This window comes from Halichoerus grypus, chromosome 11 (genome assembly GCF_964656455.1).
Source record: "Halichoerus grypus chromosome 11, mHalGry1.hap1.1, whole genome shotgun sequence".
Taxonomy (NCBI): domain Eukaryota; kingdom Metazoa; phylum Chordata; class Mammalia; order Carnivora; family Phocidae; genus Halichoerus; species Halichoerus grypus.
In genome coordinates this window covers 15,792,318-15,813,989 of record NC_135722.1, presented here as the reverse complement: position 1 = coordinate 15,813,989, position 21,672 = coordinate 15,792,318, and the positions used below count along the sequence as shown (strand labels likewise).

Genomic DNA, 21,672 nt, shown 5'->3' with positions numbered 1-21,672 from the left:
GCTGTGTTGTCGTCAATCTTGTGGGAGGTCTGGGAAGGAGTCAGTAAGGCTGAGCCTGAATGAAGCCTTATGCCAGACCATCTTGGTTCTGCTGGAACCAGAAGCTTCTCACCCCTCCTCAGACTCGGCAGGGAGGAGAGGGATGGATAGAGATGGAGGAAGCGGGAGGCCCGTAGGTGAGCAGGCAGGACAGACTAGTGGCAGCTCCAGAGCTTGGCCAGAGTTGGGGGGGTCAGTCAGTCAGAATGGTACAGAGCACTGCAGGCCCAGGATGAAGTTCCTGAGTGCCATCCTGCAGTGACTCAGCCTCTCGGGCCACTTTAAGCCCCAGGGCCGACCTCAGCGGCAGGGTTCTCTCCAGGCCCTCAAGCCTTCCTTCATCTCAGCTCAGCCACTTGAGCACTGTGTGGCGTGGAGGGGATGCCAGCGGCACACACTGACGCTAGCTAGGTGCTGGAGACCTGCCCGCGGCCAAGCCCAGGGCCTGGATGCTGGCTTTGTCTCATGGCATCTGGCCACAGAGTGGCCTCTCTCTGCAGTGTACGTGGGCTTTTCTATGATGGTTTCTAGCCTTGGATCCCTGGAAGAGTTTTGTTAGCTCACACCACACCCCAACTTCATGTGGGCAGGGGCTCAGACAGGGCCCAAGAATACACAAACTGCCCTGCACAGAGTGAGAAAGGGGGGAAAGGGAGGAACTTGGCCCTGGGATTCATCTCATTCTTAGCTCTGCTTTGAAGCTCCTTCCCACCAAGACCTGGACCTGTCCTTCCCTCTCGCTTCTCCTGGCTTCTCTCTAATGTGGCTTTGGCTTGGCCTCAGGAGCTACAATAGCTTTGTTCTTGAGCAGAAGATTCTGGAAAATGGAGTTGTCTTACACACACACTCCTGACCTGAGGATGCTCCTAGTTGAGGCAAGCACACACTCTTAAGCAACAATTATTAGCCACAGTGGCAAGACTGCTTTCCTGCGAGCAAAAGCCAGGCATCTGAGCAGGAGGTGGTTACTGTTTGGTCCTAGTGAAAGGAGGCTGAGGGCACCGGGGTGGCTCAGTTGGTTAGGCGACTGCCTTCGGCTCAGGTCATGATCCTGGAGTCCTGGGATCGAGTCCCACGGTGGGCTCCCTGCTCAGCGGGGGGTCTGCTGTTCCCTCTGACTCTCCCCCCTCTCATGCTCTCTCTCGTTCTCTCTCTCTCACATAAATAAATAAAATCTTAAAAAAAAAAAAAAAAAAAAAAAGGCTGAGCCAGGATAGCAGGAAAGGTAAAGTGGCCACTCCTCTGGGCCCATAGGCAGGGAGAAGAGCCTTTGGCACTAGGTAATAGGATGTTCTCGGGGTTGGAGGTGGGGAGCTGTTTCCTGCAGGGCAGGTGCCTGCAGCTCCTTTCTGGGTGCTACATTGAAGGAAAAGGGGGTGACATCAGTAAGCAGTCCAGATTTGCAAATAAGATCCCACAAGCTGTGAAACAGTTTGTTCTGCCCCTTCTTCAGAGAGAGGTAAGGACAGGGCCTCTGCAGTTCTCGGGAGGCCAGAGAGACCAGTGAGGTTTGGTCAGAGGCTCTTGACCCACCAAAGCTGGGGCCCTAGCCCTGGCCAGCAGTTTGAGTGTCCAGCAGTCTATGCTCTGTAGAAGAACTCACAGGCTTAGCCCTCTTAGGGGATAGACCAGAAGGGACCCATGGCCGAAACTGGCAGAGGTTAGACATGCTGGAGGGAACAAAAACCACGAGAAGAATTCGAAGAAGTCAACTATAGCAGCAGGAAGAAAGGCTGGCTCCTAGTCTTAGAATGTGAGAAGCCAGCCATGGGGTGTCTGTGGGTGCAAAAGAGAGGTGCTCTGCAGGACATGCAATTGAGGTGCTAAGTGAAAAGTGAGAGAAATCTGGGAAGGTCCTGGTGTGAGGGAGGAGAAACTGAGAGAAGCCAAGAGGAAGGGTTCAGTTCACCATTAATAGCTGAAGGGGCTGAAGGGGCGCTTGGGTCAATCTTTAGCGAGAAGACCCTCTAGGGAAAGACCATGAGAGGGTCTCCTCAAGATAAGGGGACAGGATTGGGTGAGACCTGGATCCTAGCAGGAGGCGGGGTGTTCCCTGCCTCCGGTGACAACATACTTGTATCACTTTTCATCCTCACCACAACCATGAGAGGGACCATTATTGTCCCCATTTCACAGATGAGAAAACCAAACTTAAGTCTGTGAAGTCACTAATGCAAGGCCACACCACCTATTCACTTGGAAAGCCAGGCTTCACACCACCTGACTCCAAACCTGGCTTGCTCTAGGAGCCCACACCCGACACCATCTCGCCTTTCTCTGCCTTCCTCCAATGGCCCTCCTTTCCTGTCCGCCTTCTTTGTCTGCTGCTGGGGACCAACTCCGGCCCTGGGAACCAGGGTCCCGCCATTAGTTCCCTTATACCCGGGCGCTAGGCCCACCCGAGGGGCAGAACCCGCACGACACGAGGGCCTTGCCGGATGGGGAAGAGGGCAGAGGAGTCAGTGTGGGACTCAGAGCCGGGCTGGGCCGAGCCCAGGGGCCGCTGGGGCCGCCACTTCAGCACCTCGGAGAGCGCCTGCGGGGCGGGGCTCGCGGGGCCGGGGGCGGAGCGGGGGCGGAGCGCACGAGACCCCGGCGAGGGCCCGGGGGCGCGCGGCCGAGCTCGCGCCAGTACCGAGAGCGGCGCGCGGTCCGGAGCCGCGCCCTGCCCTGCGCAGGTGCGCCCGCCGCGCCCGCCCCAGCCGGAGCCCCGCGGCGGCGGCGGCCTCTCGCCGCGCCCCCGCCTCTTTCCCCTCCGCCGCCGCCGCCGCCGCCTTCGCCGCCGCCGCCTCTGCGCCGCGCTCCGCCCGGATGGCCAGGGCTGTGCCGGAGAATGGCGGAGCGAGAGAGCGGCGGCCTGGGCGGGGGGGCCGCGTCCCCGCCTGCCGCCTCCCCGTTCCTGGGGCTGCACATCGCGTCGCCGCCCAATTTCAGGTGAGAGTCCCCGGCCGCCGCGCCCCGCCCTTCAGCCCGGGCTGATCTGCTCCGGCTGCCGCGCCGCCCCCCACCCCGGCCCCCAGTCCCCAGCCCCCAACACACACACACACCGATCCCGAGAACGAGAGGGCGGCGTGGGGATGGGGTCTCCTCCCTGGACAGAGTCCCCAGAAACCCCCCTCAGCCTCAAGTCCAGGCTGATAGCCGCCGCATAGCCAGTGGTGCAGCTCCTTCCGCCATTCCATGTCCTAGGCTAGGAGATTCCGAGCTGGAATTGGAGGAGGGGGCGCGGAGGCCGCCTTCTCCCCCACTTTGGGACTGCGGCAGGGCCTGGGGTCTGGATTGAGATCCCGGAGGAGGCAGACAGGCTAAGGCTTTGCTTATGCCCAGTCCGAAAGCTTCTGAATAGAGATGGGAGCAGGCTGGGGTGCCTCGTGGGTCCCAGTTTCTCGGGGCAACTGACAGCCTTGGTGCTGGAAGGAGGAAGTCGTGGGCCCCTCCCCCAGCCCTGTCTGGTCAGAGGGGCCTAACTCCCAAGACTGGCATGGCCAGGACGCTCTGTAGATTTGAGCAAGCACTGACCTGGTCAGGTGTGTGCAGCTGCAGAAGGCTCAGTCTCACCCAGGAGACTCCACGCCCAGCTCTGGTTGGGGAAGTCTGGTTTGGACAGCCCAGGAGTAGCCAAGGACATTGGGTGGAAGGTTTTCCTGCTGGAGCAAGTACCCAGGACCATGCTCTGAGCTCCCCTTCACCCCTCTCTCCGCCCACTATCTGGTATTGGGAGGTGGATTTTAGAGAAGTGGACAGTGGATGTTGTGGGGAAGGGATGGATACCCCTCCATCATAATCCTGGCCCCGTTTGGAGAGGAGGAAGACGAGGATGTAACTGCTCCAGAGCCTAAGAGGAGGCCTAGACTTACCCCATTGTTTCTCCATCTAATGAGCTGGCGCCTTCCCCTCTCCTGGGACCCTCACCCCAGCCAGGTCCCAGCTGGGCTCTGGCGCCAGCCCCTCTCTGACCAATGGGTTGCTGGCTCCCTGGCCCTCAGGTGGGTAGGGACCCCTGGGGATCTCTAATGGCATCATCAGCGCTGGAAACCTCCCTTGAGGCCCTGAGCTGAGGAGCCGGGAAGACCAGAGGGAGGGGACCAGATGGAGGAGGCCAAGCGTGAGGGCTCTGGGGCTGGGGCCTTTGTGGTTGGTGCCTCTGGGTCATGAGGCTGAGGTCTGAGACCGGTTCCCCCTGGCATGACCCGCGATGCCGAGAGGCAAATATTGTCTGCCTACCAGGAGGCCCCTCTGCAGTGGAACAGCTTAGAAGAACCTGGGTTCAAATTTGAGCTCCACCACTTTCTAGCTGAGTGACCCGCCAGTCCCATCTGTCAGGTGAGCTAATTAATATTGATTCCTTAGTGTGCATCAAGTCGGTGTTCAACAAGTGTCTGCCCTCCATGCTGGTGAGCATTTATGTAGCTCATTACTGTTCAGAACATTCCCAGTGCAGGCTCGTTTACCCTCATGGGCGTGGGTATCAGTCTGCCCATTTTGTAGATGACAAGATTGAGGTTCAGTAAGGCAGTGGCTTGCCTGAGGGCCCCTGAGGAAGTCAGAGCCTGGGACTGTCTGTGTCTGTTCAGGCCACTCAGCCTCCAGGCCCTGTCTCGGGCCCAAAGGACAGCCTTGCCTCCCTCTACCTGCTTCCAGATCCCCAGTGATGGTGCAGGTTATCATGGATGCTTTAGTGAGGGGAACCGATGAAGTGGACACCAGCCAGGGAGAGTGTTCAGTCAGGGCCAGGTGGGCGAGAACAGCAGTGCGCCAAGGCTAAGGCGTGGGCCAGCCCTCCAGGACACCGTGGCCTGGCTGTGGGGACAAGGCCAGCTTCTGGGAATAGTAAGGGCAGTGTCTCCAGCCCCACATGGCCCGCCCTGCCTGCTCCAGCAGCCCCCGCTGACCTTTCCCTTGTCCTGCCCCGCACAGCCCTTCACCCAGCTCGGGTTAACCCTGGGTGGTTACTGCTCTCTCACGGCTCTTTGGTGGGGTCATGGATCCCACTGGCCCGGGTTTGCAGTCTGGCTCAGCCTTCCTAGCCGTGTGCCCCAAGACTGGGCACTTAACCCCCTGAGCCCCTGTTTCTTCTCTACGATGCCAGGGTTGGCTCCCGCTCAGGACGGTCCTGGGACCCGGATGGGACAGCACGTGTTGGCTGTCTCGAGGGCTGTGGAGAGCTGCGTTCGTGCAGGGCTGTGGTTGTTACTACGCGTGCGCCCCCCGCACCACTGTCCGCTTCCAGAAGGCAGAGGACACAATACCTAAATTTTGGTTTGCGCAGTGCCCAGCACAGAGTCGGTGCTCAAGAATGCCTTACTGGTTGATTATGCCAGGATCAGGTGTGCGAGGGCCTCCTGGAGCTCAGAGAGTAACAGACTGTGCTGTCAGAGGATAAGGAGGGGACGCGCCGGTCCCTGGGAGGCGCTCACTTTGCCCAGCGCCCCTCCAAGGGCTTTCTGCGCAAGAGCGTTTCATCCTCACCAGAGCCATATAAACAGAGCGTTACTATTATCCCCACTTTGCAGCTGAGGAAACTGAGGCCTCCAGAGGCTAGGTAAGTGGCAGAGCTGGGGTTTGGATGCAGGTAGTCTGATTTCGGGGCCACCCTGAAAAGAGAGCCCGGGACTAGTAGGGGGAGAGTGTGTGCAGGGAGTAAGCACACTGTGGCGAGGAGGCTGGAGAGAGAGCATCCGTTTGTTGCTAGTTGGTTTAAATAGATAGGTGTTCTTCTTCTTCTTTTTTTTTCCCTTCTGATGATAGAGACACTCCAGTCAGTTACCTGTAGTTGTAGATGTGGTACTGGGGGAGGGATTTCACTTATTTGACACACTGCTGTTATGATTTGACTTATTTCTACAAGGAGCAGAGGTTACTTGTGTAACTTACAAAATTAGAAGAGAGAATTTAAAATTCAAGTGATACATGTTCATTAGAAGGAAAACTCTAGAAAAGAGACTTTAGAAACATAGCCTTTGGCTACACTGAGCTGGGGGCGGGGTGGGATAAAGGGGAGGGATGGTGGGACGGGCCATGTGGGAGGGACGAAGGATGCTCAGGGAAAGTACAGGGGGCCGTCTGCTCTGGACATGGGGGAGGAGAGCTGTGGATGAGGGGACCCCAGAAATCGGCTCATCCCGACCGCCCCCTCCCCTTTACTGAGGAGGAGACAGGAGAGGGTGAGTGGCTTCCCCAAGAACACACAGCACATGAGTGGCAGACCCCAGGCCTCGTGACTGCCCGGATGGTGTGGTTTCGACCTCCCCAAGCTGCCTTGCAGATGAGAGATGTGGCCACCGAGAGGCGCAGAGACCTCCTCGTTTATCTCTTCACGGGATCGTACACACGTGGCCATTGCTTCACTTCCCTCACCAAATACTTGCACTTTGGCGGGCTCCCTGGACAGATGCTCCAGAGGCACAGCCGTGGGCCTGACTGTCATGCAGGTGTAGAGGGGAGTCAGACAGACAGACGAGGCCTTACCAGACAGGCTGGCCGGTGTGACAGTGGCTGAGGCCAGAGGCCCAGGGGAGCCCAGGCCTGCGGGTCAGTGGGCCGTGGCAGAGATTTAGCAGGAATGGCAGCATTGGATCGCTGTCTTGGGAAGGTCACACCGGCCGCTAGGTAGAGAATGGCCAGGCAGGCAGGGAGACCACCGGGAGGATGGCCATCCTGCGTGTGACAAGAAGGGGCAGGAGAGGACGTGAGGACGATTTCAGGGGTGGGAGGGTTAGCCCACTGGGTGAGGTATCTGGTTGAAGGGGTTGGGGAGGCAGGAGTCCAGGATGATGCTGGGCCCCTTGGAGATGGGTTGCCCTGTTGGAGATGAGAGGCTTGGCAGGCAGGGAGGCGACCTTAGTAGACCTCCTGAGTTTGAGGTTGGTGGCCACTGGGGACCCAACTGGAGCATTCAGGCAGGGAGTTGGTTGGGGGCCTGGGGTCACTGGAGAGGATGGGGCTGGGGCCAGAGACCCTGGGAGTCTCAGCTTAGAGAGGTGGCCCCGAAAGCCTCAGAGAGGACATTACTACCCAGGGGGCAGCAGAGAGCAGGGAGCTGGTGTAGGACGTGGCCACCAGGCTGGTTCCAGCAGCCATGTTTCGGCTGGGGGAGGGGTTCTGGAACCGCTGTTGCTGCTGGAGCCACCCTCCCCCCAGCTCCGAGCCCTGAGGAATCCGGGGTAGAATGTGCTCCTAGCGAACCCCCAAAGTGGGGCCAGAGTGTTGACTTGCCTCACTTGCCCAGACATGACCACGCAGGGTCCCCGGCCCCGCCTCTTTGATGTCAGAGCCTTGAAGTCGGTCTCTGGATTCTTGGCTTGGGGCGCCCCCCCCCGGATCCTACAAAATGGGGTCACTGCCACCATCCCCACTTAGGGGTTCTTACCCGTTCTAGGATGTTGTCTCTGTCCCCTGGCCCTCCTCTTGTATTCATTCGCAGAGTCTTCTCCCAGCCCTGACCATAGGCCTTGCCTCGTCCGGGCACCCAGAGCAGCCAGCACCATCCTTCTTCCTCTGCCCCGCGTCCCCTTCCTCCTGGCGGTGTCCCAGGGCCCGGGCTCTGTGCGCGCATTGGAACAAGGGTAGGGAGTCGGTGCCAAGCGGAACACGAGGGCCCCCTGCCCTCAGGACAGCGCTCCACGACAGGGCCAGCAGCCCCAGACCCCAGGTGGGAGCCTGGGGCCAGGCTGGCATGACCCAGTCCAGAAGGCTTCTCGGGGGGAGCAGAGGAGAACAGATCTCCCCAGGTTCCACCAGGTCTCACAGGCGTGTCCGTGTTTGTGCTTCTCGCTGTGTGATTCCTCACGTGAAACCATGGGGTCCTCCGTTCCCTTTGCTCGTTATGCCAGCTGCCGTTTTCCACATTCATACCCAGGCTTTATACCGCTCGTCCGAGAGACTGGGTGATATTCCAACCCCCGACAGCCCCCGTGCTGAGCTATTTGGTTGTTTTCAGTCTGCAGTTATGCAAAGTACGCATCCTTGGGTATAAAGGTTTCCACATGTGGGATTGTTTTCTCAGGGCACCTTTTCAAAAGCCAAATCACTGGATCCCAGAGTTTCAGCTACATTATCAGCACCAAGCGCTATAAACCCATCAGACACATTATAACCCCAAGTAGGGATTGGCCCTGAGGACTTGTTTCCGGGGTTGGACTCAGCGTTTCATTGGTGAGGACGCCAGCGTGGACATGGTCAGGGAGGGAGGTAGAGACTAGAGGAATAAACCTCGCCTGACCCCAGTGTCCACTCAGAGCTGAGGGCTCACCCCCACCCCGCCTGCACATTCTACCCCGGATTCTGACGTAGCTGGGAACACAGAAAGTTGCACTGGAAGGACAACTGACTTAGAGAATTTTAAGGGGAAAATTTAGAAGGACCTTTGGTTCACTCAGTCAACATTTATTAAGTAGCTACCAGGCACCACATTGTTGATCAAAACAGACATGGTCCTGCCTTGTGGACCAGCTGCCTCCAAGGGGAGCCCCCCACTGGTGGCAGAACCCAAAGCTATAATCACAGCGATCCAGAAACCCCAGCAGGTGCGCCTAAGAGAGCCACTAGCAGGGCTGTTTAGCTGGTCAGGGAAGTCAGGGAAGGCTTTCAGGGAGCTGGTGGGGCTGGAGGGGGGTGGGCAGTGTGGGGGGAGAGACGATGACACCCTAGAGTGGAGGGGGGGCCCTCCTGAGCCTTCAGGCCACAGGGAATTTGGGCCCCTTTCCCTAAGGGCCAGGGAAAGCTACTAAGGGATTCTGAGCTGGGGAGGGGTGACCAGACCAGATTTGCGTGTCAGATGTTGCATATGGTTGCCCGGTGGAGAGTGGCCTGTAGGGGAGCCAGCGGGAAATGGGGACCCTGCCTAGCTGAGAACCCATTGGGAGCCAGCTGTCGGCTCAGCACGCACAGGGCCACAGAGGGACAGGCTGGACACTGGAACTACAGATGCTCTCAGTCGTGAGAGCGGCCTGTGGGCACCATGGCTGGGACCCAAGGTCCCTCAGGGGCATCCTGATGCCGCTTCCAGACAGCCAGGAACGGGGAGACAGGAATGGCCTCTGGACAGCCAAATGCCTGGCTCAGGTTCGGCCTTGCTCAGCTAAAGCCTTTGCCACTTAACCCTTACTTTGCACACACTCCTAGCCCAGCCCACTCCCGGGAGGAGGAATTGGAGAGGGCTAGGCCGCCATTGGTGGGACGAGGATAGCAGGGAGACGTGACGGCACGTGGAAGGGAAAAGGCCACAGAATAAGCACCCGCGCACAAGGCCATGTTTGGTCATTTTGGAGAGCTCATCGCAGGAAGAGGTGGGGAGCACTGGGGGCGGCATGTTTAGAACGCAGTGAGGACCCAGCTTGGCCAGGAGAGAGGACTGGGGCACCAGAGTAGGAGGTGAGGTTCATGCAGGAAGAGGGGACCTCGAATATAAAGATAGACTCCAGAGGTCAGGGAGGTCCCAGGACAGCAAACTCATGACACAGGGCCACCGAACGGTAACCTGGATGAGACCTCGGGAAGCTCGGGCGAGCAGGTCGGACTGACGGACCGGCTGCTTCTGAGGCCTCCAGATCTGGAGGTGAGGGACGCCGACCTGCGGGGGGTGGTGTGATGCAGCTGGAGGCGGCCGCCTGGTGCTCAGGGCTCCAGTTTGCAGGGGAAAGGTGGGCTGGTGGGATCAGCAGGGGACACCCTTCCTCCTTCCCCTCTTCCCTCCTCCCCTCCAGCTTCTTCTTCCTCCCTTCCTCCCCACAGTTGCCTTCCTTGAGCCCAGAGGGCCCAAGTGTCTGTTAAGCTTCCCCTCCACGAAGCCCCCCCCCCGCGGAGACCCAGAACATCCAGTGCCTGGAGAAGCGGAGCTAAGGGCAGAGGCAGGGCAGGTGGGGGGTGACTTGCAAAGGCGACTGCCTGACCAGTCCGTCCCCTTGTTCCTTGCTTGTGACCCCCTCACAGCACTCCAACTCACAACCGCTCCGCTCTGTGAATCCCCAGCGGCGCCCTTGAGGGGGTACGCAGCTATAGGTCGCCTCACGGCACCTTCTGTCTGAGCCCTAGGGCTCCGCATCTGCAAAATGGGCAAAATAAGACCATCTCCCCAGGTGGCGGTGAGGATTGAAGGAGACGCAGAGCACGAAGCCGGTTGGCGGCCAGGGCACGACAGCTACTCAGGAAATGGAGCGGCCAGTCCTAAGTGAAGGAGCCAGGATTTGATCCTGCGCCTCCCGTCCCCAAGCCTGCTGCGGGGACCGTTCTGCCGTCCTGCCGCACTTAGGAGAAAAAAGTCAGATAAGAAACCCCCTTCACCTGCCCCACTGGAGCTGGAAGCCGGTGTGGGCTTTCAAGCCCGGCCCCATGCTCCTCCCCCCGCCACCGTCCGGTTAACCTCAGTGCCCTTCGCTGTAAAGGAGGCTACAGCTGTCCCGCCTGTCCCCAGACCTGTCGTCCCGGGCCGTGGGATACAGGGTGATGCTGAGGGTGTAGGGACGAGCTGAGAAAGCTCCCCTGCAGGCCTGCCCTGAACGCTGTGGTTGGGGAGGAGCAGGCAGATGCTAAGGCTGTCTGCCGACAAACATCTGGCAGGCGTGTACTCGGGGCCTCGCGTGTGCAAGATGCCCCACCAGCTCTAGCCTCCAGGAGCATGCGGTCCAGCTGGAGCCGGGCGGGTGGGGGCCCGCGTGCCTCACCTGCTGGGTACAAGGGTGGGCAACGTCAGCTCCGTCCACCTTTGGAGCAGCCTGGTGGGGTGTCTGATGGAGGCCTGGTGCTGTCTGTCCCCCCACACTGCCTTGCGTCCACGCAGATGGTGACACCAGCCACAAGTGAGGGGTTGCCCGGGGACCAATGAACATTGCCAGGCGGGCTGTAAGGCACAGGCACAGGGGGGCTAGGAGGGCTTCCTGGAGGAGTGGGCTTAACTGAACCTTCTTCCAGCAAGCACAGCTCGAGAAGCAAGCCCTGGACTAGAGCCAGGGAGGCAGGTGCAGGAGGCACAGGCAGCCACACCCAGAGCTGGAGGCCTTGAATGCCAAGCCAAGGGGTCGGCCACTAGCAGGGAACCTTAGGGGGTTGTGGGGGGGGGCAAAAGGGTGGTGTTTCTGGCAGCTTTGCAGGGTGGTGGATGGGGTGGAGTGCTTCCTATGGGGGCACTGAGGTGAGCAGGCCAGTGGGGAGGTCTGGGGCTGCAGAGACAGGAGCTGGGCCAGGACCCGGCAGAGAGGAGGAGGTGCAGAGGTGTGCAGGGATTCCTGGCAGGGCAGGGGGCACCTGAGGGCACCTCTGGGTCAGATGCCCCGTGACCCTGCAGCTCCCTGCTGCTGGCAGAGTCCCAGGAGGGCCTTCTCTGTGACTGTCCAGGCAGCCGGGCTGTATTGGCCACCTGCTTGGTGCCAGCCACTGGGTTCTCCTCCCCGGCCTCAAGGAGCGCCTCATCTGTCCAGCTCCCTCATCCTGGTCAGAAGCCCTCTCTGCTGTTCCCTCCGGGGCCTGCCAGCTTCTGTGGATGGCACTCCACGGTGACAGAAGGCTCTTTACCTCCCAGCCCTGCCCTGAGAGGTCCACACCTGGTCTGCCCTTAGCCCCGGTTACGGAGCCTCCTGTGCCCATAGGCACGTCCTGGGTGCTGAAGGATGAAACTCTGGGGAGGTGGCAGGGTTCTGTCGTGCACCCAGCTTGTCGGGAGAGGCAGTCCAGACCCTCCTCGGTCATCCGCCACTGTGTGGATGCTGCCTGGGCCCGCAGAAGCCTCCCCGAGGAGGTGTGAGGGCTGAGCGCGTTGCCGTGTGGATGGGGGCATCCATTCATGGAGAATTTCAGAAGCCCCCCATCTTATCACCAGGCACCCTGAATGTGGTGCTGGCCCTTTAAAGCAGATCAGGGCTGGCTTTTGGGGGGAGACATCCCAGATTTCCGCCATCTGCTTATGAGCCTGGGCCAGGGAGGGGGACCACCACAGCCCCCGACAGGGGCATTAGAAGGGCAGGTGGAGCCGGTGGCTTCGATTGCAGTAACCCGATCCCGAGGGGGAGGTGGCAACCAGGGGCGGCTTCAGCCTCAGCGCCACTGCGGGGCTGCCAGGCTGGGAAGGCAGCGGCCTGCAGCTGAGGGCTGGGCTGGGAAGCGCTGGGGCTGGGGCCCGGGTCAGCAGCCACTGCCTCTTCTGCTGGCCCATCTATTTTTAATGAGCTCCCCAGGGTTCTGCAGCGGGCAGGATGCAGACAGGCAGGCCCAGGCAGTGGAGGCCCGAGGCCCCAGCCCTGCCCTGAGCCCTGGCCTCCCAACCTTTCTGGGCATGAGAGGGTGGCCCTGGGGCCCTGCAGCCCCCCGGCCGGGCAGGGCTCTCCATGAAGTCGGTGCTGAAGATGGACTCGAGCCCAGACAATGACAGCTGGTTGGAGGATCAGTGGGAGCACTGGTAGGGCGTATAGGGATTGGTGGGGGGGGGGGACACCTGGGGCGGCAGCTCCATGGAGCTCTGGGTCTCTGTTTGGTCTGACTGAGGCAAGAGGCGGGGGGGGGGTGCGCCTCCTAGGTCCCCCTGGGGGCTGGGCCACCACCTCTCCTGGGTGACCTTGGACTCCTGGGTGTCCCTTGCTGTGTGCCTCAATCTCCTGGTCTTATTTGGAAAAAGGCTCAGAACTGGCCCCAACTTCCTGCAACAGAATTCTCCCAAACATCCCAGCCACACCAAGCCAGGTGGAGTGCCCGGGGCTGGTGGTGAGCCAGGTGCTGGGGACAAGCCCACAGTCGCTGCAGTGGGGTTGGGGGCACAGCGCTGGCCTGGGGGGCAGGGGGAGAGGGTTCTGGCACAGCCAGTTAGAGTTGTGGTGCCGATGTGCTTTGGTGTGTCCCCGAGCTCACGACACCTCTAGCCCCAACTCTGGGCCTTCCTTGAGCCCTCTGCAGCCTTCTGTTCAGGGTCTGTGCTCTGGGCAAGCGATTTTGTGGTTGAAGAGATGAAACGAAGAACCCAGAATGGGGGGGTGTAGTCTCTCGTGGAACAGGCTGAAACTCGCCACATTGACGCCACATTTCCCTTCACTTGCTCCCAGGGCTCAAGAGGCTTTGGCCTTCCTGGGCTGGGGGCATGGAGCACTCTCCTGAGGCTGGGGAGGGGCCTCTGCCGGCACCTCAGGTTTTGTCGCTGCAGGGGTTGCACGGGGAACCCCCTACTCCAGGTATCCCTTGGAGTCGCTTCTCAACCCTGCATTGTCCGTGGGTGAACTGGCCTCGGCACCTGCCCTGACCCTGGGAGGCACTTCTCTGGCCGAGCTGAGGCTCCGACCAGCTGGGCCTTCCAGGCACTGCCTCCTGGTTGGCAACAGAATGGATAGCTCCCAGCCGGGAGCAGCGGGAATAACCTGGAGCCTCCCCTTTCCCTGCCTGTTACCCCTTGCCTCAGCGCGGGTGGACACCAAGTCCCATCCTCTGGGGGCTGTGATCTGCCTTCAAGGGGCCGCCCCTTGTAAGAGGTACTAGGAAGACCTCGGTGGGCTAAATAGTGCCCCTGGGTTGGTAACTTCGGCTTCCTATGCTCACCAGGCTCACCCATGACATCAGCTTGGAGGAGTTTGAGGATGAAGACCTCTCAGAGATCACCGAGGAGTGTGGCATCAGCCTGCAGTGCAAAGACACTCTGTCCTTGCGGGTAAGAGCCGGCTCTCAGGAGCCCCGGGGGTGGGAGGACGGTGGGGGACAGGGTGGGTCGGGACAGGAGTGAAGGCATCCCCATATCTACAAAAGGGCCTTCAGGGTCTATATGGCATCCTCATGAAATGAAGTGCTCCATCAGGAGTTTTTGGTTTTTTTTGCCAGGGGGGCCAAGGCAAGAGGCAGCTTCCTCAACTGCCCACAAGAAGGGAGAGGGCAGGAGGTCTTCAGATGGAGGGCAGTAGCAATTAGGGCCAGGCTTAAAGGAAGAAGGGTCAGGACTACCCTAAACCCTTTCCAGAGTGGCCTTGGCAGAGGGCCTGAGGCAGAGCAAGGGTGGAGTCTGGTGGAATCTGCAGTGCTTCCGGACAGGAGAAAAAGAGCCAAGGCACTCCCTCAGCTGCCATTGCACCAAACCACGCCACACAGCCCCGCACACCCTCCCTGGCCCGCCGTTCTGAAGGCTCCTCCGGAGGGTTAACCCAGCATTGCCGCTGCTTTTGGCCTCCTGGCTTTGTCAGAGGACAGATGGCTCTGTCCGTTCCCTGAGTTCTGAATCCTGCCAGGAGGTCCTCAGCATCTGGGTAGCTTGGGTCAGACAGGGATCCCCCTGTGTCTTTTTCAGAACAGGAAGAAGGGGCCACTGGCCAGGAAACAGGAGGCAAAGCACAGGACTAGGTTGCAGAGCCCAGAGCTTCTGGCAGCCCCCAGCAGGGTGGGTGGCCAAAGCAGACGTGGTATTAGGAGAACGGTTAGCAAAGGAGAGCTGACGTGTGAGCCGGGGGGCGCGGGGGGTGGGGTGCCTGTTTCCGGGTGACCTCCTGTTGCCTGTTACGGAGATTCTGTAAGCTCTGCCAGGCAAGAGGAAACCAAGGGGTGAGGATGACCCTGCAGTACCCCCTGCCCCAACCCTCCCCGCTCTGGCCAGGCCAGCAAGGGTGGGGAATGGTCCCAGGGCCCTGAGGTAGCTTCTCTAAGGTCACACACCTGTTCCGGAATTCCACACCACCCCTTCATCCAACACACACCAGCAGAGTTTTGGAGAGGGTGGTCCCTGTGACCAGCCAGGGCCCTGAGGCAGTACTAGCTGGGGGTGTACCCTGTGGGGCCTTAGACAAGCTCTAGGGGGCTTTCACACACTGTTGCCAGTGAGTCCTCACCTCCCTGGGAAGCTGGGAGGCAGTTAACTGGTGAGGGAATGGGGGCGGGGGGCGGGCAGGGGATCTGTCCAGGGTGCCGGGGAGTTAGTGGCAGAGCTGAAACTAGACTAGAGTTATCGAGATTTAGGATGGCCTGAGGGAACACCTCAGGTTGGAGGGGCCTCGGACTGTGAACAGGTGCCGCGTCCAGGTGCCCCCCTCGCCCCTCCCCCGGCACCCCTCTTCCGGCCGCGCTTAGGTCCTCCTGTTCGCACTGCCGCCCTCCCTCCATCCTCCGCCTGGCTGAGACTGTTTTCCCAGTTTTCCTCGCTGCCCCCTTCAAATACTAACTCCCCCCCCTCCATCCCTTGTGGGGCCCGAACTCCTTGGCGACCCTGCGTCCCCATGGCAACAGCGGTGACCTCACTCTGGGCTCGGCTTACAACCCCGGTGAGGTCACTGGCCGTTGCCAAGGGAGAGGGAGGGTGCAGAGAGTCAGGAAGGCGGGCACCGTGGGGAGGGGACGGTGTGGACTGCCAAAGGCGCCGACTAGATTGGGGAGCAGTCGGTGTCGCGCATCCTCGCGGGGGGCGGGAGGGCGCGGCCCCCTCTCGCCGGGCCCCCTGCCTCTCTCCCGTGACCTCCCCCTTTGCGGCCGAGGTAATGGACTCGCCCGGGCGGGGGCCGGTGCGCGGCGGCCTCGGCCCCGCCCCGGCCCCGCCCCCTGACGCCCCTCCGTCCGCGCCGCGCAGCCCCCGCGCGCTGGGCTGCTGTCTGGGGGCGGCGGCGGCGCGGGGAGCCGACTGCAGGCCGAGATGCTGCAGATGGACCTGATCGACGCGGCGGGGGACACTCCCGGCGCCGAGGACGACGACGACGACGAGGAGGAGCGCGCAGCGCGGCGGCCGGGAGCGGGGCCGCCGGAGGCCGAGCCCCGCCAGGAGCCCGCGCCCCGCGGCCAGGGACAGGGCCAGGGCGGCGGGGACACGTATCGGCCCAAGCGGCCCACCACGCTCAACCTCTTCCCGCAGGTGCCGAGGTCTCAGGTGAGGCGCGGGCAGCGTGGGGCGGGGCTGAAGGGGCGGCGCCCTGAGGGCGGGCGCCGGAGGCGTGGGGGGCGCCGAGCAACTCGCGGCCCAGCCCCGGCCCGCGGGCTAGAGGAGCGAGGAGGGGCTGTGGGAGAGGGAGCCGCGGGCGGGCGCGGGGAGCAGTCGGCCTGGTGAGACTTCCCAAGGGGGAGGGCCCAGGGGAGGTGGTCTCCGCGGGCAGGTGGGATCTGCCTTGAGGGAGAGGGGCCAGGTCGGGCCGACAGGGTTTGGACCCTTGAGGAGTGTTTGAAGGAGTGAAGGGAGCGAGAGGGACAGTGGAAGGATCTGGTAAGGAGAGCAGTGGGGGCTTAAGGACAGAACAGAGCTTTGAGGGCTAGTCGCAAGGGTTTGGAGCTTGGGACCTCAGGCTGGGGCAAGGTTTCCCCTTTAGGGTGTGGGGGTCCTGGTGAAGGGCAGAAGCAGGCCTGGAGAAAAGAGCATCTACAGTGGTCGTTGCTGGGGGAAGGTCATGAGGAATTGTGAAGAGGTGGGCAGGCAGTTCGAGATGTGGGCAGCTGGGAATTCCCAGAAGGCAGGGAAGAGGCATGGGAGGCGGAGCTGCTTGGCTGAGTTGGGGGCCCAGGGCCCCTGGGCTGGGTGGCTGGATGCCAAGGAGGGTTGAATAGGGTGGGGGAGAGCCGGCTGTGGCCCTTTGTCTTCCAGGCCCAGTCAGGAGAGGTACAGAAGAGGGACTCAGGGAGGTGGGGCTGTTGGTGGAGGGTGCAGGGGCTGCAGGCAAAGGATTGGTCCCTTTCCCAGAATCCTCTGGGGTGGATTTTGGCAGCCAAACTCCTGAATGTGAGGGCCTATGAGTGTGTTCCCAGGGGAGGGAGCCTAAATCGTTTGTGGGGACCCTTGTTTGTAGGCATGGTGGAGAGGGGTCCCGGGGCACCAACGATGTGGGATGGGCGGCCTGGGAGATCCAGGAAGGAAGGCTGCTGACAACTACATCTGTCATTCCTCAGTCATGTGCTCCTGGAGGGGTGGGGGAGCCATGCTATTGATTCATCATTTGGATGATTCATCCCGGCCCCCCAGGCCAGCTGCTGCGAGACCCTTCCTTGTCCTTTTTTCAGCTTCTCCTAGAATATCGCTACCCCTTCCCTAGGCCATAGCTTCCTGAGTCCCAGGACTTGGCTGGAAGTGAGCATCTACCACGTAAAGCCCCCGTGTCTGGGACTGGGGGTCTGGCTCTGTCCTCACACGGCTCATGCTTCTCCCCCTCTCCTCCTCCACTCACCAGCACACATACTGGTCTTCTCCACCTTTGCTGAGGCTGATAAGAGCATCTCCCCAAGGGTTGGCCAGCTTCCCTGAGCCAGGAGGGAGAGCCATCTAGAGCCATTAGGTCTGGCTGGGAGGGCTCTGATTTGCCACCTCTCCTGGCTGTTCAAGGAGGGTTGGGGGTGAGGCCCTTGGCAAGTGTGTGTGTGTATGTCTGGGGGTGGGGGGTGCAGCAAATGGCCAAGGGATGGCCTGATGGGGGCAGGGCCAGGGCCTCCCTGTGCCGGGCACTGTTGACGCCTTCTGTCACAAGGGCCTTTTGTTTTCTGTACAGGACACACTGAATAATAATTCTCTGGGCAAGAAGCACAGTTGGCAAGATCGGGTGTCTCGGTCATCCTCACCCCTGAAGACCGGTAAGTCAGGACCCTTTCCCTAACCTGGCCTTCCACCTGCCCTGACTCAGTTTCTCCTGCAGAGAGCAACCCAGCAGGCTCCATCTTGCCGAGGTGAGATAAACCGCCCATCCCACAGCCTTGAGCAGGCCCATCTGAAGTCGGCTGGGACGGGAGTGAGAGCACTGGCCCCAGAGCCCACCGTGGCCTAGCGCCCGGGAGCCTTCCCGTGCTCAGTGGAGGGGGCGGGTGGCCTGGGAGTCAAGGGCGAGGCCACCTGCCTCGAGCACTGACCTGCCTGCCCTCCAGGGGAGCAGACGCCTCCACATGAGCACATCTGCCTGAGCGATGAGCTGCCGCCCCCGAGCAGCCCCGCCACCACCAAGGACCGAGGCACCTCCACTGACAGCCCCTGCCGCCGCAGCACCGCCACGCAGATGGCCCCTCCCGGCGGCCCCCCCGCCGCCCCCCCGAGCAGCCGGGGCCACTCGCACCGAGACCGCATCCACTACCAGGCGGACGTGCGGCTAGAGGCCACCGAGGAGATCTACCTGACGCCGGTGCAGAGGCCGCCGGACCCTGCAGAGCCCACGTCTGCCTTCCTGCCGCCGGCCGAGAGCCGGATGTCGGTCAGCTCCGATCCAGACCCTGCGGCCTACCCCTCCGCGGCGGGCCGGCCGCACCCCTCCATCAGTGAGGAGGACGAGGGCTTCGACTGCTTGTCGTCCCCTGAGCGGGCCGAGCCACCAGGCGGAGGGTGGCGGGGGAGCCTCGGGGAGCCACCGCCACCTCCACGGGCCTCGCTGAGCTCGGACACCAGCGCCCTGTCCTACGACTCGGTCAAGTACACGCTGGTGGTGGATGAGCACGCACAGCTGGAGCTGGTGAGCCTGCGGCCGTGCTTCGGAGACTACAGCGACGAGAGCGACTCAGCCACCGTCTATGACAACTGCGCATCTGTCTCCTCGCCCTACGAGTCGGCCATCGGGGAGGAGTACGAGGAGGCCCCCCGGCCGCGGCCCCCTGCCTGCCTCTCCGAGGACTCCACTCCGGACGAGCCCGACGTCCACTTCTCCAAGAAGTTCCTGAACGTCTTCATGAGCGGCCGCTCTCGCTCCTCCAGTGAGTCTGCTGCGGGCGCGGTGGGGGGCCTGGGATGGGGCAGCGCCGAATCGAGGGTGTTCCTGGAAGGTGGCCTTGTCCATCTGCTTCAAGGTGTCAGGACTGAGAGCCTGCTACCTGTCCCCCCCACCAAACCTCAGCGGAGCGGGTGGGTTCTCCTCCAGCTCAGCCCCCTCGCTTGCAGGTGCAGAGTCCTTCGGGCTCTTCTCCTGTGTCATCAACGGCGAGGAGCGGGAGCAGACACACCGGGCCATATTCAGGTAAGAGCCGCAGGCTGGGCCGGCCAGGCAACAGTGGGGCCACCCGTCCCGGCCTCTGCCGTCTCTGCGTGGCCTAGACCCAGCGCTCACGCTGGTGTCCATCCGTCCGCTCAGCCCCAGGGGGCCAGGGTCCACCCTGGCGGAATTGAGGGCAGTGTGGCCTGGGCCGTGCCGCCAGAGCCCGAGACCGAGCCCCACGTCTGGTGGGGGGCCGGAGCCCAGGGAGGGGGCCCGGCAGAGATGATGCCCAACCACGCACAAGGCACACCCCTGCCCGCCCTCCACAGGGAAGTGCTCACTTCCTGTTACCTCTGTGGTTCTCGAGTGGCTCTGGGCACCTCCTCCCTGAGCCAAGTTCCTGGGCGGCAGGTGCCTGTCTGCACGATCTTGCTCTTCCCCGGGAACTAGCATGAGCACAGGCCCAGGAGACTTTGCGGAGGTTTATTGAACCGGTGCCGCTCTGGGGGCCACGTGCCCCCAGGGCTGGGTGGGGAGCCGACAGGTGACCCGGCTGGGGAGGCCCTGCGGGTGAATTCCTGCCTTGCCCTTGGGGGGGGGGGCAGGTTTGTGCCTCGACATGAAGACGAGCTGGAGCTCGAGGTGGACGACCCTCTGTTGGTGGAGCTGCAGGCCGAGGACTACTGGTACGAGGCCTACAACATGCGCACGGGCGCCCGGGGGGTCTTCCCCGCCTACTACGCCATCGAGGTCACCAAGGAGCCGGAACATATGGCAGGTAGCGTCCTTTCCCCTCCTCGGCGCCACCGGGCCCCCCACACATTCCCCCTTTGCTGCCAGGTGACTTCAAAGCCCCAGGGAGGGCCCTGGCAAAGGGGACGTTAGGTGCGTCTCCCACCAAGAAAAGGGAGGCCCAGCCGAGGTGGGACACCCAGGGACTGCGGCCCCTTGTGGTGGCTCAGCCAGCCCTCACTTCCCGCTTGCTTTCCAGCCCTGACCAAAACCAGCGACTGGGTGGACCAGTTCCGGGTGAAGTTCCTGGGCTCCGTCCAGGTTCCCTACCACAAGGGCAACGACGTGCTCTGTGCTGCTATGCAAAAGGTGCCTGTTCCCCGCGCCCCCCCCGGCCCGGGACCCCCGCCCTCTCCTGGGGAGAGGGGCGCCCAGTGCCTGATGCCCACCCCTCACCCACAGATTGCCACCACCCGCCGGCTCACCGTGCACTTTAACCCGCCATCCAGCTGCGTCCTAGAGATCAGCGTGCGGGGCGTGAAGATCGGCGTCAAGGCTGATGATTCCCAGGAGGCCAAGGTGACCGCCCCGGCCACCCGCCCCCCTCCAGATCTCCCACCTCTGGCCCCTGTCAGCTGATGACACTCTGCCTTTCATTTCCCTCCTGCAGGGGAATAAATGTAGCCACTTTTTCCAGTTAAAAAACATCTCTTTCTGTGGATACCATCCGAAGAACAATAAGTAAGTGGGAGGGGACAGAGAGTGATGTGTGAGGGGACGGCCTGGGGCCGTGTCGGTCGAGTGCGGGTCTGCGAGTGTGTCTGGAGGGGGCTGAGCCCCCGCACCGCCCTCAGACAGATGGCTCTCCTCGCACAGGTACTTTGGGTTCATCACCAAGCACCCCGCTGACCACCGGTTTGCCTGCCACGTCTTTGTGTCCGAGGAATCCACCAAAGCCCTGGCAGAGTCCGTGGGGTATGCCCGTGTGTGTGTGTGTGTGTGTGTGTGTGTCAGCCCCAGAGCACACGCCAGTCCCCCTCCCAGCTCTGCACGCCTCGTGGTCTCGTAGCTCCCGACCGTGTTGGCTGTTGGGCCCCTCCTTCAACCGCAGAGTCACACAGGAAGTACCCCATGGGGACAGCAGAGCGAGCAGCTCCCTCCCGGGGAGCCCAAGCCCTGCCCGGGGAGCCCGAGGCTCCAGGTGAAAAACCGCGGGTGGAAATGGGGTTCTTCCCGTCACCTGGGTGTCCGCCTGCTTCTTAGGAGAGCATTCCAGCAGTTCTACAAGCAGTTCGTGGAGTACACGTGCCCCACGGAAGACATCTACCTGGAGTAGCCGCGCCACCCCGCCCTCTCCATCCCCGGGCCCGCAGGCCGCACAGGGACACCTGGCTGCTGACGGGACGCGGCACCGCTTGAGGAGGGGCGCCCGTCACCACCCGAGGACGGGGAAGTGGGGGCCTTTGGCCGAGGGTGGGGGAGGGCGGGGTTTCTGGGGAGAGGCAAATGCAGTTTATTGTAATATATGGGACTAGATGCATCTATGGAGGACAGAGCAGGCTGCCCGGGGACTGGGAGGCGGCAGGGCTGGGGGGGGGGTGGCAGGCCTCTGGCCAGGAAGGATGTCCGTTGTAGGAGCCGAGGGCTTGGCCCCATCCTGGGCGTCGCTTCCCCTGCCAGGGCCTCTGGCTCTCTCTCCAAGCCGATGCCACCTGCCAGTGCCCACCCCACCCCCCCATCCCCAGTGCCCGGCTGAGCCCAGCCACCTCCCAAGGACTTCGCAGCAGGTGGGGGTGCAGTCCCTGTTCCCCTCTGTCACTTGTGTGGCCTCTGGGTGGCTGGCACGCTGGCCCCCGGCACGTGTGGGGCCTCACCAGGGAAGAAGAGCGCTGCGGCAGGGCCCCTGGCCCAGCAGGAAAAGGAGGCTTCTGGACGGGCCCGGGCCAGCCAGGGCCTCTTGGCCGCTTCGGCTGTAGCCCCAGCTTGGTCCGTCCCCCCTGGCCCCTACTATTAAAGTGCCATTTCCTGTCTGGACCGCAGTGGGTGTGTCTCCCTGTCCCCTCCCCCCGCCCCCAGCTGGTGTCCGTGTCAG

At 62.0% G+C, this 21,672-nt stretch overlaps 1 protein-coding gene across 2 annotated transcripts; it reads left to right on the top strand.

Moving 5' to 3' along the window:
- The first annotated feature begins 2,818 nt into the window (after window positions 1-2,818).
- MAPK8IP1 (mitogen-activated protein kinase 8 interacting protein 1) lies at window positions 2,819-21,610 on the top strand. Of its 2 annotated transcripts, none has more exons than XM_036097732.2 (12): window positions 2,819-2,973; window positions 13,555-13,660; window positions 15,554-15,847; window positions 17,448-17,529; window positions 17,818-18,630; window positions 18,815-18,890; window positions 19,454-19,626; window positions 19,840-19,949; window positions 20,043-20,159; window positions 20,251-20,321; window positions 20,457-20,555; window positions 20,844-21,610. In XM_036097732.2, exons 1-12 carry the CDS (start codon window positions 2,873-2,875, stop codon window positions 20,914-20,916), a joined length of 2,115 nt encoding a protein of 704 aa, XP_035953625.1. In that variant the 5' UTR covers window positions 2,819-2,872; the 3' UTR covers window positions 20,917-21,610. The 2 variants fall into 2 exon arrangements, with proteins under 2 accessions (XP_035953625.1, XP_035953626.1); XM_036097733.2 differs by lacking the exon at window positions 2,819-2,973 and adding an exon at window positions 12,195-12,427.
- The last annotated feature ends 62 nt before the right edge of the window (window positions 21,611-21,672 follow it).